This window comes from Aotus nancymaae, unplaced genomic scaffold (assembly GCF_030222135.1).
Source record: "Aotus nancymaae isolate 86718 unplaced genomic scaffold, 86718_ANA_hifiasm-v0.15.2.pri h1tg000049l, whole genome shotgun sequence".
NCBI lineage: Eukaryota > Metazoa > Chordata > Mammalia > Primates > Aotidae > Aotus > Aotus nancymaae.
The window spans coordinates 11554306-11572273 of record NW_026988463.1 but is presented as its reverse complement, the minus strand read 5'-3'; the positions used below and the strand labels follow the sequence as shown (position 1 = coordinate 11572273).

The window sequence follows — 17968 nt, the reverse complement described above, 5'->3', positions numbered from 1 at the left end:
CTTGTCTGACTGCAGGAATGGCTGCTTCCCATGTGGAAAGCAGCTCTTGGTTTAGAACAAAATCTCACCGAGTCCAGCTCAGGCCTCACTGAAATGCATGCGGTAAGGGTAGCATTTTCCCTCTAAAGGGAGGAGCAGCTCCAGACACTTAGGAGCCATTCTGTTCACTTTCCTATCTTTCTCTTAGGAGTGGTGGGAGAAATTTAAGACTTTGCAGGCTTTCTGCTTTGGTTTTTTGTCAATTCAGAGTCATCCTGTTGTCCCTCATAGCTGTCAACATTAAGACTGCAGAGATTTACAGAGCCTCCTTTCAAGATCGAGGTCCGGAGGAGCAGCTGCGTGCCGCACGAGCTTTAGCAGGAGGACCAGTGAGTTTGAAATCATCTTTGTGATAAGGGATTTAAAAAAGGTATCAAATGCCAAGGCCTTAAGTTTTATCAATCTTAGAAAATTCTGTTTATGTTGTATGTCAGCTTCTTTATAGCTGTAAATTATCGAGGACCACAACACACATACACCCCCTCCCCACACACTCTCTCTCAGTAATGAATATCTTTAGGTCATGAGCTCCAGACTCCAGTTCTTTGCCTAAAAGGTGCGGGAGGTATGTGTGAATCCAAGCACCCAAATTCAAAGACAACAAACTTCTGTTACTTCGTAAGAGCTTTCCTATAAAGTTCCTGCAAATAGAGGAGACCTAGGAAGTGGGAGAGAAGTTTTTTTTTGGATCAGGTCACTCAAGAGCAATTTGCTGGAACAATTAACCCAACAGAATGATCAAATTAATTAAATTACACTGTAATTTTAAAAGTTTGAAAACCGAAGGTTTATAAGCCATTTGAGGAATAGGTGAAAGAATTCTTTAAAAATTCTCAAAGTGTGAAAAAACAGAAATCTCATTCAGGCCACCCCAAAGAAATAATATGCTCATTTATGAAATGCTGACATTTTCACTGGAAAATGTGTTGGGATTCAGAGCGATTTGTTTTGCCAACCTTCTAACATTTTTAGGATTTCTCAAGGAGCATAATGGCCCTAGTTTAGTTGATATTCAGAACCTATTTCTGTCTGTTACCAAAGCTGAATATTGCTGGGTAAGGTGACTACCATTGGCAAATCTGGGAATTCAGGGAATGGATCATTTGGCAAATTAGCTTCTTTCTTTTGATGGGGCACCAGGCTTTTAAATTGCAAAGCGATCAGTTGCTTGGGGTATAAATAATGAGGCAGTGTTTTCTGTGGCAATGACGAACACAGACTTGTCAGACGCACCTGGCTTTGAGGTCAAGCTCTGAGGCTTACCAGACAGGCGACCTGGGAAATGGGTCGTTTCTCTGAGTCTCAAGTTTTCACCCTAAATGGGAAAAAAACAGTCTTGCAGGACTGTTGTCAGCACTAAACAGCCATGTATGTGACCCACAGCCTGCAGTAGCAGATAATCTAGATGTGTTTAGTAGGTGGCAGCTTGTGGTATTAGAGACAGTTTATAAGAAGCTTATCAGGCAGATAAATGCCTGAAAGTGCTAGACTACACTGGAGTTTGCATTGCTGGGAGGGTTTGAAAAGTGGGTGACATTCCTGAAATTCTATCCTTGACACGTTCTTTTCTAGATGATTAGCATTTATGATGCAGAGACAGAACAAATTCGTATAGGACCGTACTCCTGGACGCCATTTCCACATGTAGATTTCTGGTTGCAGCAAGATGACAAGCAAATATTAGAGGTGAGAATTTACAGGCTAAGTTTTAAATCTCTGGACCCTGGTTTTCCCACCTGTAAGACAAAAGGGTTTAGACCAGGTCATAGCTGCTTTCCCTTTGGCGTGTAGTAGTTACTTTTTGGATGCCACTGACAGACCCCATATAACTTGTGTATCAATTGGGCGTATGTCGAGTCCTGGATGGAAATTTGTGTGAGTAAAGCAGTAAGCAACAACTTTTTTCTTACTCATCGACGCCACTCCATTTCTTTTTTTTTTGAGACGGAGTTTCGCTCTTGATACCCAGGCTGGAGTGCAATGGCGCGATCTCGGCTCACCGCAACCTCCGCCTCCTGGGTTCAGGCAATTCTCCTGCCTCAGCCTCCTGAGTAGCTGGGATTACAGGCACACGCTACCGTGCCCAGCTAATTTTTTGTATTAGTAGAGACGGGGTTTCACCATGTCGACCAGGATGGTCTCGATCTCTTGACCTCGTGATCCACCCGCCTCGGCCTCCCAAAGTGCTGGGATTACAGGCTTGAGCCACCGCGCCCGGCCTACTCCATTTCTTAACTGTATATATTTATGTGTCCAGGAACAAAGATATTTTGACATCTTTCTCAAACAGGGCCGAGTAAGGTGACTGATACCGTCTTGTGTTTTCAGAATCTTTCCACTTCGCCTCTGGCTGAGCCACCCCACTTTGTTGAACATATTAGATCTACCTTGAGGTTTTTAAAAAAATACCCATCTCCAACTAATACATTGTTTCCTGGAAATAAAGCCCTACTCTACAAAAAAAATGAAGATGGCTTGTGGGAAAAGATCTCTTCAGGAAACTAAAAAATAGGAATTACCAAAGAAAGCACCTTCTTGGCCTGACAAGAGACCATGGGTGGAGCTGGCAAGAATCTGAATTTGGAACCTACATCCACTGGGTCTTAGGTCTCCTTCCTTTCTCAGTGTCTTTCAAATGACTTTCAAAATAAAACCTTATTTTGGCAAAGGCATTTGTTGAGACTGCTTTACTAAAAAGTTGATCTCTAGTTAGTTAGGTTTTTCTCTGCTGACCAAAAAAAAGCTATCTCCCACTGGTAGGTAAGTAGCTATTTCAGATACTGGGGTAAGTAAGTCTGAATTCACTGAATTCACTGGTAACAATTTCAAGAACCTTTATTGAAACCAACATTCAAATAGTATCTCAAGGGTGAAATGTCTCAGCAAAACCAATTTAACAATTCCAAATATATATAAAAACATTTAATCTTGTTAAACGTGATAATTTACCCCACCCCCATTTTATCTGCTATACTTCATTGCACCAAATAAACAGGGAAGACTTTGTTTAATCATTGGCACCAAAAAAAAAAACTGCATTTGGAAAAGTGCCAAATGTCAAAAATCCCATCAAATCAGAGTGTAATTATAGGCTGAATGTGGTATAACTAAGGCTTCCAATACTACAGTCCACAAACCCAGTGTGAATTCCCCATTTTCAGGTCTCCCAAAAGCTTGACTCTGCTGGACTAAGAAGGCACAGGGCCAGTACTTACGACAAAGCGATGCAGTACTTCAGAAAGGTAGTAACGGGCAGTAAGAGCGAGCTTCTACTCACTTAAGCAGGAGCCTGGCTGGATCAGCATGAGAGTGCTCTGCTGGCTTGTGTCTGAGTTGAGCCCAGGTGAGCTGCCAGGGAAGTAGAAGCTGCAGAAGCTTCCGTAGGGGAAGGTCAAAGGGGTACGGTACTTGCTTTCAGGTTTTAACCCAGGTGGGTGCTTCACAGCACCTGGAATAGCAGGCTCTAAGGGTAGCATCTATCAGGTTTTTAGATACTAAACATAAAAATGAGCACAGTCTGTACTTGTGTGCCAATTTAAAAGCTTTACCAGTATTTAAAAATATACATATATGGTCAGGAGGAGACTTTACAGTTTTTCTGAATAAATCTGTCCTTAAATTTGTTTACAAACAGTATACAAAGGGAGAAGTGGGTTTGTGGCAGGGGACAGTCCCTGACAGAAGCCCTGCCACAGCTCAAGTGGACACAGTCCTTACTAAGTCTCCAGGAAGAGCAGCAGCGGGGGATGGTCGGAGAGGGCTTCTGATGCTCTGATTTACAATCCCGAGAACACCCATGCTCCTTCAAGCCTGGCAGTCTAGTTGTGTATTACCAGTTCATCACACTAGAGACCGACTGACACAGACAACAAAGGATGCGGCCAGTCTCACCTCTCTGAAGTGTCGCAGAGAACCTGGAGAGTGCTAATGAAAAGCTGTTTACCAAAAAGTTGCCATGTGCAACCTCGTAACTTCTGCTTATGTTTAGAAAGAGCAAAGGTTCAAGTAGCAGACACTTGAAATTCTAAGTGTTTTTTGTGAATAAAAAGTGTTTATGGTAACTTAGGAAAAAGTGGTATTACTAGAGCTGAGTAGGACAGCATACGGTTCCTGGTGATTCTACACACACAAGAAGTTAGACAAGTTGACTGCCCTAGAAAGCCTACTTTTCAGGCACATATTTGTGCAAAAATCCCAGTGAAGCACAAATAACGGTAATTTCTATTGTATTAGTATGTGGCACAGTTCACATTTCCAGTATCACTTCCTCTTTCCTGAAACAATACTCAGTACAGTCTCAAACCACACACACAATCTTATCTTAAACTCTCCAGTCCTTCTACCTGTGAGTGGTCAACTTCTGGGCGCAGGGCCCCCTTCTTGAGGGCCTCGGTCTGGTCAGCGTGACGAGGGCTGGGAGCCCCTGGGTGTCCCTCAGTGCTGCTGGCCTCAAGGGTCATCTGCTCCGGTCCGTCACACAGGTGCTCCACCTTTTCTAAGTCTTCAATGTGACTGACTGAGCTGGTCTCACTCAAAGCATCTGAACCTCGCAGGGACCTTTTAAAAGGCTTCTGGCCTAGAGAAAGGGCAGACGGACGGCACTGAAAGCTTGGTGAGTATGCTGCCACACAGGCTGTCTGTGCAACAGATAATTGCCTTATTTTACAAGATGGCTTCAGCAGAAATCCTGTAGCTACTGGCTCTGAAGTGTTTGAAGAGAAAACCAGGAGCTGCTAGCATGACACCAACACGTGCCCCAGGCCGGGCATCTCTGCGGCCATCTTCACTAGGAAATGCCCGGGAGGGAAACACCCAGTGACAATGTCACCTTTCGAGACCCCAACTTCCCCCTTGGGGTGCTACCAAGGCATTTCTCCAAGGCTGAACTCCTTGGCTACTGAAATGGTTAAAAAGATGGTAGGAGTTGGTCTTAAGTGAAGATAAACAGACCTTGAGTTAAAGAACCCAGAAAACAAAGGAATGCAAGTAACAACCAACAGGGGAAACCTGTTATCTGAACTCTGCGTGGAGGTGTCACTTACCTGGAAGCCTCTGCTTGGTACGAGTGCCCGAGGGCGTCGGAGGCGGGGTGACTCCTGCACCTTGTGCTTTGTAGACATATATGGGTTCTGTGGACTCCAGAGAGCCTGCAGGAGAGAGAGCTGGGGTGGAAGCTGCAGGCACAGGCTGCCTTGGAAGACGCCACCTGCCCTCACACAGCCTTGCTCCCCAATAACGTTTCAGCCACTGAGCCTGCCACAGACTGGTGTAGACGCGGGCACTTACAATGTGCCGAGAGGAGGCCAGCTCCCAGGGCCAGTACTGCGAACACTGGCCGGCAGTGCGGCCTAAGCGCACCGGGGGAGCCAGGCCCAACAAATGCACTGGAGCCACAAGAAGTAGGTGCCTCTTTGCTGAAAGCTAAGGCTTGGCAGATGAGAAATCAGATTATCTTTTGCTTTCATGACAATGTAGTCATCGTTTCCTGGGGAAGAACAAAGGAAGGGCCTTGGGTGGAGGAAATTACTTCCGTGGTAGAAGAGGAAAGGAGGAGTCCTGGACTATAACATCCTCCCCACACTCCAGCGGCTGCAACGGTTGCTGGCTGCCCAGGTCAGAATAAACCATGCCAGTGCTCCACGCTTCAGTCTCTGCACTGCTGCTTTCAAAAGCAGGCCTGCTGGGGCAAAACATACCTGAGGACGACAAGTATGAGCCCTGAACCAAAATGCCTAAGACAGCACCCTCGGAATCTGCACAGCTGAGTGGGCGTGTCCTCATGGCCTCATGGTGGCGGCAGCTGTGGGGTATGGGTAGCTGCTTCCCTACTGTTTCAGCCACCAGGATGTGTGGGGAGGAGGACAGGGCACAGGGCCAGCCAGACCGTGTCTCCTCAGATGCCCAGCCCATACCCAGTGACGAAGAACGGGAACTAGGCCAGGCTTAGCGGGAGGAGTGTTGGAACCCAAGGGCATTCTGTGAAACCTCCCAAGGTCAACGAGACCTGGGCGGAGACTACGCTGTCCTACCTGCTGTCAAGTTAAAAGTTCTTCCCTTCTGTAAAGCCTGGACTGGAGAAAACCAATTCAGCACGGAGCCCACGACGGGGATCTGCCGCAACACCCCCTGCAAGACATGACCGGGGCTCTGGACTGCCTGGCCTTGTGGCGGCACCCCAGCCTGCTGCCATCGGCGGCCTCACCTCTTCCAGAAGCCGTTCCTCATTTGCCTTCTGCAGCTCGACCTGAGCTTCCTGAATGCCTTTCCGAACCACTTCTGTCATGTTTTCCAGAAGCTGTGGTAAGACCAAGAAAGGCATTACTTTAAGCTTCTTGCCTGGGGCCCAGAAGAGCTAGTAATGAGGCACTGGGGGAATTTTCAAAAGCAGGTCAATGAAATCCTGCACTGAAACACCAGTGTAAAAAGAAAATAGAAAAACAAAGACAAGCAGATGAAATGCTCATAGAGGCCCAGGCAGACACACCTTGGTGACCAGCCTCATTTGCTGGGAACAGAGGAGAAATAACTATTTATCACCCAAATGGCATATTGCGTTAAAAAACAACAGAAAACAAGCACTGTTTAATATTCTTCAAAACACAGAAGTCACAGGCTGGGAAGAAACCTTGAGTCCACCCAAGAATGAACAAAGCTGGCTCTCAGCTGCATTTCCAAGGGCATGCGTCTCTCCTATTAGAGCAGTCTTACCTTGGTCCCTTCTTATCTCCTTTTGAGTGATTTTTTTTAGGGAAGTAATTGTTTGTTTGGAGGACACCCTGTCAGCCTTGTTGCCTGGTTCTCCACCCTAAGGGACCCACAGAAGCAGGTCTATCCCGGGTGGGAAGTGCTGTGGGGGAGGGGTGTGGGGGAAACCACACACAAAGAAGCACCTGTTTCATTCACCCTCAGGACCCACCTCCAGAGCGGAAGTCCTCCCTGACCTGGGCAGGCAGGGGTGAATGTGTCTGCCTGTGTATCTAGCCACCTGCCCTCTTCTCCGAGGCACGGTTACTACCCAGCATGGCTATGTGGATCTTTCCCCTGAGCTTGTGTGTTCACTGGGGCACGGGCTGGGTCAAACCCACTTGGCATCACTGATGCCTGGCACAAGGCCCAGCTTACAGTTAACACTGACAGACAGAGAACGAGCAGACGTCCTGAGAGCAGCTCCTTTCCTCGAGACCCCCGCTGTTTGCTGGGGCAAAACCTGGAAAAGGAATGAACACTGAGGGGAGCCACAGACCCTCGAGTTCTCCTCTATCTCCCGGGCTGTGGCCACGATGGTCTCCACAAGCTCCGCAATGTCAGTGTCGTCGCTCGCCATGCCCACGTACAGGCAGCTCTTCATGCTCTTATACTCAGGGCCTGCAGAGGAAACGAGACAGACTTGGTTCCCAAGTCCTCTGTCATGGGTGAGACACGGGCCTGCTCTCCTGTTCAGTGGCCTGACCACACACAAAGGGGTCTCCTCCATGGAGATTCTGATGACGGAGGGAAAGGCGCAGCAAGGCTGCAGAAGGGGAGAGAGGTCTCAGAGCTGGAGAGACTCTAACCCTCCAAGAGATGAGCCATCTTCCTTAAAGCCAGTTAGCAAATGTCCTTCCAAAGGTCACAGTTGACTTATAAAAGTAAGTAATTACCTATTTTAAATGTTAGGTCTGATTCCAGTTCATTTAACTTTTTCAGGAGTCCAGCATGGATTTTTTCCCCTTCAGGATCTGATTTCAAAGTGCTCTTATCATCATTAGCATGTTCATACCTAAAACAACATCAAACGACAGCATTTCAGCCTAAAAGATCAAATGTCTCTTCAGACACAGGATTAGAGGTGGTGTAGAAACCTCTAGATAGTAATTACCAAGACAGCAGAGCAGAACCAATAGGCAGAGAGCTACTGTGAGTGTCTCCAGACCACAATCTTTCAAGAATGCCACAGGTTTACAGCTTGCCAGGAGTAAAGGAAGAGTCACAGGAAAGCCTCTTTTTTATTTTTTAGTTTTGTTTTGAGGCAGGGTCTTACTCTGTGGCCCAGGCTAGAGTGCAGTGGCATGATCTTGGCTCACTGCAACCTCCACCTCCCGGGCTCAGCTGATCCTTCCATCTTAGCCTCCCGAGTAGCTGGGGCTACAGGTGTGTACCACCACCCCTGGCTAACTTTTATATTTTTGTAGAGGTGTGGTTTTGCCATATAGTCCAGGCTGGTCTCAAGCTCCTGGCCTCAAATAATGCATCCTCCTGTCAGCCTCCCAAACTGCTGGCATTACAGGTGTGAGCCACCATGCCCAGCTGAAAGCCAAAGTCTTAAGTCCATGTAAATAATAGGGAAGACAAGGTCTAGAAGTCTCACATGCAATACAAAAAGAGACTTGCCTCGCCTCTGAAGGCGACAGAAAGCAGCTACAGGACTGTACCCACAGAACAAGAAAGGACAAGGGAGTTCTGTCTCCCTGAGAGCTGGTCCTTTTTCTTACTGATTTGCAATTCTCATTATGCCCGGATGAGTAACCACCGTCAGTGATACATACCCGTCCGAACCTTCTCCTAGGTAGCCGAGAGCCGGTGCTTGCAGACAGAACATTCAGCAACTCCCCCTCCCTGAGTGCCATTGTGGGCCGAATCGCCTGCTTGCACTGTGCTTTTGTAAATGCCCAGAAAATCAAGCTGCATTTTCATTAAACAAGCATATTGTGACTACACATTCATCTTGGATTTCTAAGCTGGTTCAGAAAATGACCCACCCATGTTCTTTATACAGCAAAATCTCTAACATCGAGTGGCAGGCCAAGACTTTACCTGACAACCCCTATTCCAGGCCAGTTAGGGTCATCAACGTATAAGAGACCTGCCGTTCCTTCCACCTCCTGCTTGAACTCTTCATGCAACTGGAGTGTGCAACTCAGCACTGGCAGCTTGCTTTGTATGCAGGCTACAAGCTGATCCACGTCCTCTCCCCGAGTTCCTAAAACTGAAGATGTTCACAAAATGTCAGAGAAACGCTCGAGATGGTCGACGACGAGAGGGCAGGGCTCCCTCTTCCACTACTGGGAAGGTCAAAAGCTCGAGGTACTCCAGTTACCCGGAGCCGTGGAGATTTTTAAAAAAGCCATTCAACCCCGACATGGAAGAATTAGGGTTAGAAACTGACACAGCTGGCTGTACCAGGTGTGGACTGTTTCTTTCACAGATGTGGCCCACAATGACACACTCCAGTGTTAGAAATCACTCTTCCCGTAGAAAGCCCACTTCTGGCAGGCTGCAAACATCATACCACAGGTTCTCTGTATACATTACTATGATTGAGAGAAGGGAAGTACTGTGGTGGGTTGGTGTCCCCACACAGGAAGCGCAGGGAGATGGTGACAGCACAGGGCCTCAGGGGCTCACTGGCTTGCTTTTGCAGTGTGAGAGACTAAGCCTCTAGAGCTGTGGCCAGGCCATCCTTACAGTGGTCAGTGCTTTGGGAAGCTAAGGCAGGAGGATCACTTAAGGCCAGGAGTTCAAGAGCAGCCTGGATGACATAGAGAACCCATCTCTATGAAAAACAAAAAAATTAGTCCAGGCGCGGTGGATCACACCTGTAATGCTAGCACTTTGGGAGGCTGAGTGGGGCAGATCATGAGGTCAGGAGTTCAAGACCAGCCTGACCAACATGGCAAAACCCTGTCTCTACCAAAAATATAAAAATTAGCCAAACGTGGTGGCAGGTGCCTGTAATCCCAGCCACTTGGGAGGCTGAGGCAAAGAACTGCTTGAACCCAGGAGGCGGAGGTTGCAGTGAGCAGAGGTTGTAGTGAGCCGAGACTGCACCACTGCACTCCAGCCTGAGCGACACTCCCATCTCAAAAAAAAAAAAAATTAAGCAGGCGTGGTAGTGTGCGCCTGCAATCCCAGCTATTCAGGAGGCTGAGGCAGAAGAATCACTTGAATCCAGGAGGCAGAGGTTGCAGTGAGCTGAGATGGCACCACTGCACTCCAGCCTGGGTGACAGAACAAGACTCAGTCCCCCCAAAAATAAAATAAAAAATGAAAAAATTAGCCAAATGTGGTGGCACTTGCTTGTAGTCCCAGCTCCTTGGGAGGTTGAGGCAGGAGGACTGTTTGGGCCCCGGAGGTCAAGGTTGCAATGAGCTATGGTCAAGACACTGAATTCCAGCCTGGGTGACAAGTGAGACGCTGTTCTAAAAAAAAATAGTAATAATAACCAAAACACAGATACCCAGGCTCCATTCTAGAATCTCTGGAGGTGGGCAGCCATTGGTTGTGTCTAAAGCTCCCCAGGTAACTGATGTACTGCTAGGAGGAGGAACCCTTGCAGTAGAATACCAAGGGTCACAAGACATCAAAATACAGGAATTCTGCTTGGGCAACATGGCGAAACCTCATTTCTACAAAAAATGCAAAAGTTAGGTGGGTGTGGTGGCTCACGCCTGTGGTCCCAACTACTCAGGGGCTGAGGTGGGAAGATCACTTGAGTGCAGGAGGTCCAGGCTGCAGTGGGCCGTGACCCCACCTCTGCACTCCAGCTGGGCGACAGCAAGACCCTGTCTCAACACAAAAAAGGGAATTCAGGTGATTACTTTTTTTTTTTTGTTTTTGAGACGGAGTCTCCTCTGTTGCCTAGGCTAAAGTGCAGTGGAGCAATCTTGGCTCACTGCAGCCTACGCCTCCTGGGTTCAAGTGATTCTCCTGCCTCAGCCTCCCAAGTAGCTGGGACTACTGGCGTGCACCACCACGCCTGGCTAATTTTTGTATTTTTTGTAGAGACAGGGTTTCGCCATGTTGGCCAGGCTGGTCTTGAACTCCTTACCTCAGATGATCCGCCTGCCTCGGCCTCCCAAAGTGTTGGGATTACAGGCATGAGCCACCACACTCAGCCAATTCAGATGACTTCTGAAGTCTCATTTTGATTCTGAGAAGTTACATGGGAATGCTAATCTACCTTAATTTAGCCCAAAAGAGAAAAAGCCCCTCCAAAAAGAGATGCTAACTCTAGAAGAATGGAATATCCTAAGGGCAGGCAGCCCCACAACAAAAGCAAAGGGCATCCACTGAGCCTGCTTACCTGCTGCTGTCATCAAAGGGCTGAACCGCATACATGTGCCGTCAGCTTCCAGATCCATGACTGTGAGGCCGCTCGCAGGCACCAGCTGCTTCAGCTGTTCTCCTAGCTGTGGGGAGGAGGACAGAATCAACACCTCCTATAACGAGGGACTCAGACTTATTCAGGACCCACCCTCATCCAGTCAGCCCAGACCAAAGAGGCTCCTGGAGAGCTGGCAACTTATCTTTTGACTGTCTCTGAATACTCAGAGCAGCTTTTTAAAAACAGTAAATTTTACTTTTTCTTCTGATTAATAAAGTTCACTGCAGAAAAACCTAGGAAATACAGTTAAACCAAAAGGAGAAAATAACAATGGCCCACAATACATTGCTAAGCAACACCCACTGTTGCCATGTGGTCTACCCACAGGGTCTTTTCTCTGTGCGAGTGGCGGGGAGGGGACTGTATTTTTTCTTGTCATAAAACACGCTACTTGACACTGCTTAGTAACCTACATGGTTTCATGTCTTTCATGGTGACCAGTTCCTTTCTGCCTGAGACATTCAGCTCTGTGGTCTCTCATGGCTGTGCTCAGCCCCAGCATGGATGTGCCATGACTTATCTGCCAACCCCATTAGGCGGGGCATGTCCAGCATGGGCTAGGACCACTGCTGCTTCTGCTGCCGCCACCCCTCACTGTTCATAGCACCCTTCAGACTCAAATCCTATAGCTGCTATTCAGGGCCCAAAAAGCTGCCAAAGCACAGGGCCTGGCTCCACAGCACCAGCCACAGATGCTCGGCAGACTCCGCCTGGGGGTCCTGGCTGTGCTGTCCAGCTCACCAGACCCATGGCAGCTGCCCTGCAGCCCACGTTTGGCATGCTGTCTCACAGACTTATACGGCAGCAAGGAAACTGAGGGAACAATGCTGGAAGGACTGGCCAGAGATGACCCAGTTCATGAGGCAGGCGGTGACGGAAGCGGGAACAGAACCCCAGAGCAGGCCCAGCACCGCAGGGCGGCTCCTCCTGTAGGCCTCAGATCCCATACACGAGCATGTGTCACCCTCACCAGCAGGTCAGACAGGGATGCCCGGGGACCCGAAAGGAAAGGCAGGCGGCTGCACTTCTCACCCAGCGATTCAGTGCGTCACACGAGTGCCTCTCCCGGCTGACTGCTGAAGGTGTCATGTTGGGTGCTGGGACAGCTTTAAGCACCGGATCTGACACCAAAACACAGAAAGGGAGTCACTCCCAGAAACACGGCTGACCGAAACAAACACCATCCCAACCCCACATCATTCCCATCCCAATATTAACCCGAGGGAACAGACTTGTGTTACTCAATTCAAATGTAGTATCTGACAGAAGGGTTACATTTCTTTTTTTTCTCGTGATCTATGTAACATTTGAATACATTCACATAAAACAGAATTATTAAGTTCATTTTTAAAAAGGTTTGCTTTCAAGGGATTGCAAGAGAAAACAGCCATTTTTACTGTAAGTTACTAACTAGTCTACCGAGCACTGTGCGAGGTCTGTGAGAGCGCCACAATCATCCAACTCGGCTTTGTGGTGGGTGCCACCCATGCCAGGCACATGGCATGGAAGGCAGGTAAGGTTTCTGTCATCTCGGAGCTTACATTTTAGTTGAGGAAACAGACCATAAAGAAAGAAAACCACTCCATGTGGTTGTTAGTGCCACAAGAGAAGGCGAGGGCTCCATATGATGCAGTCCCCTCAAGCAGGACAGGCATGGAAGGCTCTGAGGAAGCAGACACTTAGTGGAGACTGAAATGGTGAGGAAGAGCCAACACCAGAAAAGAGAAGAAATCCCAGGTGCCTGGGATTACAGGCACCTGCCACTTCCCTTCACAAAGGGAACGCCAAGTGTGAAGGCCTCGCGATAGGAAAGGGCAGAGTGTTCCTGGAGCACAGAGAAGACTGGTCTGACTGAGGCACATGAACAAGAGGGAGAGTGGCAGAGGGGAAGTCGGGGCAGGGTGCCAGGCCTCATGGGGCATGGCGAAGAGCCTGGCCTTTGTTCAGCTCAAACAATAAGATCCCATGGGCTCTAGCCAGGGAAGTGACATTGATACGGGAGTGCTGGGAAGGGAAGAGCATGGTCCCTTTAAATGACACAAAAGTAGGGAAGTGCTGGGGAGAGAAAGGTGGGTCCCTGGCTAGGGCTCTACCCCCACAGACCTAGGTGATGACAGGCACTCCTGCTTTCCCCCAAATGTTGCATTTCCCAAGACCACGCTGGCCTGCCACACCCCCATCCTGGGCCTATAAAAACCTGAGACCCTAGCGGCCAGACAGAAGCAGGTGGACGGTGAGAGGAGAAGACACAAGAGGCTGGTCATGGAGAGCAGGCCAGCAGAAGAGAACCCCAACAGACGCCGGCAGGCCAAGCCATCGACCGGCAAAACGAAGTGGAGTTTGGCCAGGGCCACCAAGCAGCCTAACTCCAGGGGAAAACCATCTCCCTTCTGACCTCCTCATCAGCAGAGAGCCACTTCCACTCAATAAAACCTGGCACTCATTCTCCAAGCCCAAGTGTGATCCGCTTCTTCTAGTACACCAACCCAAGAACCTGCGATACATGAATCCCTCTGTCCTTATGATAAGGAAGGGGGTCTAACTGAGCCAACTAAAACGAGCCACCTAAAGATGGCTAAATTAAAAGAGCATCCTGTAACATGCCCCCGGGGACCTCAGGAGCTGTAAACATTCAACCCTAGATGCTACCGTGGGGTTGGAGCCCCATGTCTCTATGCTCTCCTAGAGGTCTGAGCAGCAGCGGGGCAGTGAAGAAGCCACACCCCCATCGCATGCCCTGTGAGGGTAGACAAGGGAACCTTTCCTGCTTCAACACCATGTGACTTCTGCTTATAACCCTCACTCTGCCAGGTGGAAGATGGTCTGGAATGGGCTGTGCAGAATGTAGGCAAGTCTGAGATCTGTTGAGAGGGGACAATGGCCGGCCATCCAGGTAAAAAAGAGTGGTGTCCTGGACTATGCTGGTGGCACTTGGAACTTTTTTTTTTTTTTTTTTTTTTTGAGATGGCTGGAGTACAGTGGTGTGATCTTGCCTCATTGCAACCTCCACCTCCCGGTTCAAGCAATTCTTCTGCCTTTGCCTCCCGAGTAGTTGGGATTACAGACATGCACTATGACACCTAGCTAATTTTTGTATTTTTAGTACAGACTGGGTTTCATCATATTGGCCAGGCTGGTCTCAAACTCCTGACCTCAGGCGATCAGCCTGCCTCAGCCTCCCAAAGTGCTGGGATTATAGACAATAGCTACCACACCCAGCTAAGACCCAAAAATCTTTATGTTCAAACAACTCTTTCTCAGCCATTCCAGGACTGTCCAGGGACTGGCATTTGGGAACCCAAACTATTTGCTGATTGTTTAATCACCGCAAACTATCAGCAAAAATGCTAAGGCATTTCGAGCTGAAGTTTTCATAAAAATTGTTACATTTTTCTGAAATGATGACTGAAGATTTTAAGAATAAAAATATTTTCAGCTATCTATTTAACTTGAAATGGTATCAAATTCAAAGCCTTTAACACAGATATGAAAATGGCCCTCTTGGATGAGTGCAGTGGCTCATGCTTGTAATCCCAGAACCTTGGGAGGCCAAGGTGGTCGGCTCACGAGGTCAGGAGATCAAGACCATCCTAGCCAACGTGGTGAAACCCTGTCTCTACTAATAATACAAAAATTAGTCAGGTGTGGTGGCACGTGCCTGTAATCCCAGCTACTCAGAAGCTGAGGCACAAGAATTGCCTGAACCCAGGAGGCAGAGGTTGCAGTGAGCTGAGATCACGCCACTGTACTCCAGCCTGCTGACAGCGTGAGACTCCATCTCAAAAAAAAAAAATAAATAAATAAGAAAGAAAATAACCCTTTTTAAAAAATCACCTACCTGAGCCTGGTAATTCCTGGAAAAATCTGAATACCACCACTGGGGAGCTGAGCTCATCTTCTACCTGGAAGAATGGAAGTCTCATATTAAACTCCAGAGACCTTCAAAACAAAATGCTGAGTTCGAAAAATAAGAGATGCTCTCTTTGTAAATAAACACATTAAAAATTTCAAATATTTCAGTTGCTAGAGAAACAAAAATCAAATTGTTAAAAATCACTATGAACCAGTCCTGAGAGTCTACTGTGAATTATAAGCTATGTGACACTGGTACACTGAAATTAAAGCAGGAGGAAATTTTAATAAGGGACAAACACAGGTCTAATATTAAAGATTAAAACTAGTAAGAAGCAGTGACATGAGACTCAGTGCTGAGAGAGCCCGTGCTTTCAAGAATCCCAGAAATTATGCAGGATTTATTGAAACATAAATTTTTTTTTTTTAGAGATGGGGTCTTGCTATGTTTTCCAGGCTGGTCTTGAACTCTTGGCCACAATTAATCCTCCTACTTTGGCCTTCCAAGTGTTGGGATTACAGGCATGAGACACCATGCCTGACCAACTAGAATTTTTTATATTTATAGAAAAAAGGGAAAGAACAAGTACTTTGTTCCCCTTTGTAAAACTTTCGGAACAAGATGCAAATCCTGCTGGCAATGTAGACAAGCACAGCTGAGAACTGGATCTATGTATTTTCTAATATATGTGCTTATTATTAAGATAGGCCACAGATGACTAACTTCATTAGTGAGTTTCCTAACAGATGAAAACCTTCACTGCATTATGATAACCCGGCACCAAGTTCCTGTTCTGCATCAAGCAGTATACCCTGACCTGGTCAAGCCCATGAGGTCAGGGTACCGTGAGCAGCCATGTCCTTGGCAGGCTCTGTGGTGCTGAAGGGGCGTGTGGGCAGCCCTGGGGGAGAAGATCTCTAAGCAACCAACAATCCCAGTACTATAACTCTAGTCATAAAGTTTCTGTTCCAAGGCTCTGAGTGTGGTGACTCACTGGCAGGGCCACAACAGGAAACGCTAACTTGGAAAGACAGGAAGTGGTGGCCCAAGATCTTTTCTCCTAACTTTTCAAAGGACCGTGTGTACAGGATTCAGATCAAGCAGGATGTGAATTCTAATGTGTCAGTTATTTACGGAGCCAGTTCCTGTGCTAAGTGCCTTCACGTCTATCATCTTTAACTTTCGCAGAGACAAATAAAACGTGTTACTTTAAAAAGTATGGGCCAGGGCTTAATATTTAAATAGGGGAGCAAGACCAATAAGCAAGTAGGAACAAAAAGGCACCAAAATAATCCACCCATTCTCCCGTCCTTAGTTAGGAAAAGGCAGAATGAATTGAGTGCCAAGACTTTGATGAATATTATGATCATCTTTTCTTTCTTTGAACTCAGTAGTCTCAAATGTCAATGTGTGTAAGAAATATTACACAGGGCTAGAGGCACTTCCGGTTCTAGCAATATGATAGACTGAGCCAATATTGAAATTACCAATTCCAAATATCCAAAATATTGGATTAAATATAACCAAGAACCAAAAAAAGGCTAAAGCATTGCTGGGCTCACACAAAAAAGGGTGAATCCACAAAGAAGAAGAAACAGAAAGATGACTGTAAGCTGAACAGCAGCGGGTGGGGAGCATGTCTGGGGCTTGGCACTGGGCTTTCCGGGCAAGGGTCTTGGGTAAGGCTTTGACAAAGCTTCTATAGGAAAAAACAAACAGATTTGATTTCAGATAGCAAAAAGTGGATGAAGAAGACCCAGGCAATGGAGTGATGTATGACAGTGAGAAGTTATCTTAGGGGGTCAGGAAAGGCCTTTCTAAAGAGGTGAGATTTGAATCAGGATCTGAAAGATAAGAAACCAGTCATTAAAAGAATTGGTGTACCCCATGTACAAAGGAGACTGTTGGGAGGGTTGAATGAAATACACATATAGTACCACACACACGTTTCACAAGCAGCAGCTGGGATGGTGGTGATGATGCTGTTGATGATGATGACAAGACACAATGCTTCATGGTGTTTGCCAATTACTGTACGCTCTACTGAAAAAACAGCCACTGGAAGCAGGGACAGAGCAGGCCTTCTGTCTGGGCCAGTGTGGTCTACAGAGATGCACCAAAACAGCTGGTGATTAACTAGCACCACTGGCTCCCCCGACGTGAGAACGAGGGGGCAGCGAGGACTGAGGAAGAGCTGAGTGGGCTCAGCACAGCAGGGGTGGGAAAGCAGACAGGCCCAACACTGCCTGCATTCCTAACAGCTTGCTCAATCTAGGCCATAATTTGCGTTTCTGTTTGCAATCAGAGGAGTTCAACCAACATCTCTGACAGTGGAGCTCGTAGGCCCGGAAAGAAAATGACTCAAATGTCACAGGGCCAACCTGTGGCACTGCTAGAAGCAGAGCCCAAGCCTCCTACATTCATTCCTTGTTTCTCCAGCAGTCCACTTCCTCATCCAAGGCTAGAACCCCAACCCCAGCTACAACTCGGGTCAACTGGCTCAAGACTCTAACTCAGAAGGCAATGCAGAGTAGCCACCCCCTTAAACCAAACCAGTTTTTAAATTTTTCTTCCTTGAGACAGGGTCTCTGTTACCCAAGCTGGAGTGCAGTGGCACAATCTCAGCTCACTGCAACCTCCACCTCCTGGGTTCAAGCAATTCTTTCACCTGAGCCTCCCCAGTAGCTGAGACTACAGGCATGTGCCACCACGCCCAGCTACTTTTTGTATTTAAACCAAACCATGTTCTAAAAGAAAAATAAACTCTACTAACTTGAACCCCAAATACACTCAAATACTAGTTGTAAACTTAACACTGAGTGAACCTATCTAAATCAGAATTTGACATTATTTCCTAAAGTTCTAAAATACAATGAAGCAAAACACAGAAACATTCAAACCTGAACTGATCCTCACGCTCGTGGTTACCTCTC

The 17968-nt window shown here is 47.4% G+C and overlaps 2 protein-coding genes across 7 annotated transcripts in view; one reads left to right on the top strand and one right to left on the bottom strand.

The window, feature by feature from the left end:
• Window positions 1–17968, top strand: part of NTAN1 (N-terminal asparagine amidase) — a 38941-nt gene that overhangs the window by 19598 nt on the left and 1375 nt on the right. For 3 of the 4 annotated variants that reach the window (XM_012477436.2, XM_064362478.1, XM_012477434.2), the window contains 3 exons: window positions 271–368; window positions 1612–1725; window positions 2368–2711. In XM_012477436.2, the coding sequence (XP_012332859.1) occupies window positions 271–368; window positions 1612–1725; window positions 2368–2544 (389 nt within the window). In that variant the 3' untranslated portion in view covers window positions 2545–2711. Of the gene's footprint in view, window positions 1–270; window positions 369–1611; window positions 1726–2367; window positions 2712–17968 lie in introns of those variants that run through there. The other variant, XM_012477435.3, reaches the window with a different exon arrangement.
• PDXDC1 (pyridoxal dependent decarboxylase domain containing 1) overlaps window positions 2857–17968 on the bottom strand; it is a 63096-nt gene continuing 47984 nt past the window's right edge. For all 3 annotated transcript variants that reach the window (XM_012477433.1, XM_012477431.2, XM_012477432.1), the window contains exons 14-23: window positions 15021–15084; window positions 12215–12303; window positions 11102–11207; window positions 8833–9004; window positions 7680–7798; window positions 7283–7404; window positions 6242–6334; window positions 6069–6165; window positions 5082–5186; window positions 2857–4615 (exon numbers count right to left, since the gene is read on the bottom strand). In XM_012477433.1, coding sequence (XP_012332856.1) covers window positions 4356–4615; window positions 5082–5186; window positions 6069–6165; window positions 6242–6334; window positions 7283–7404; window positions 7680–7798; window positions 8833–9004; window positions 11102–11207; window positions 12215–12303; window positions 15021–15084 — 1227 coding nt within the window. In that variant the 3' untranslated portion in view covers window positions 2857–4355. The remainder of the gene's footprint in view (window positions 4616–5081; window positions 5187–6068; window positions 6166–6241; window positions 6335–7282; window positions 7405–7679; window positions 7799–8832; window positions 9005–11101; window positions 11208–12214; window positions 12304–15020; window positions 15085–17968) is intronic.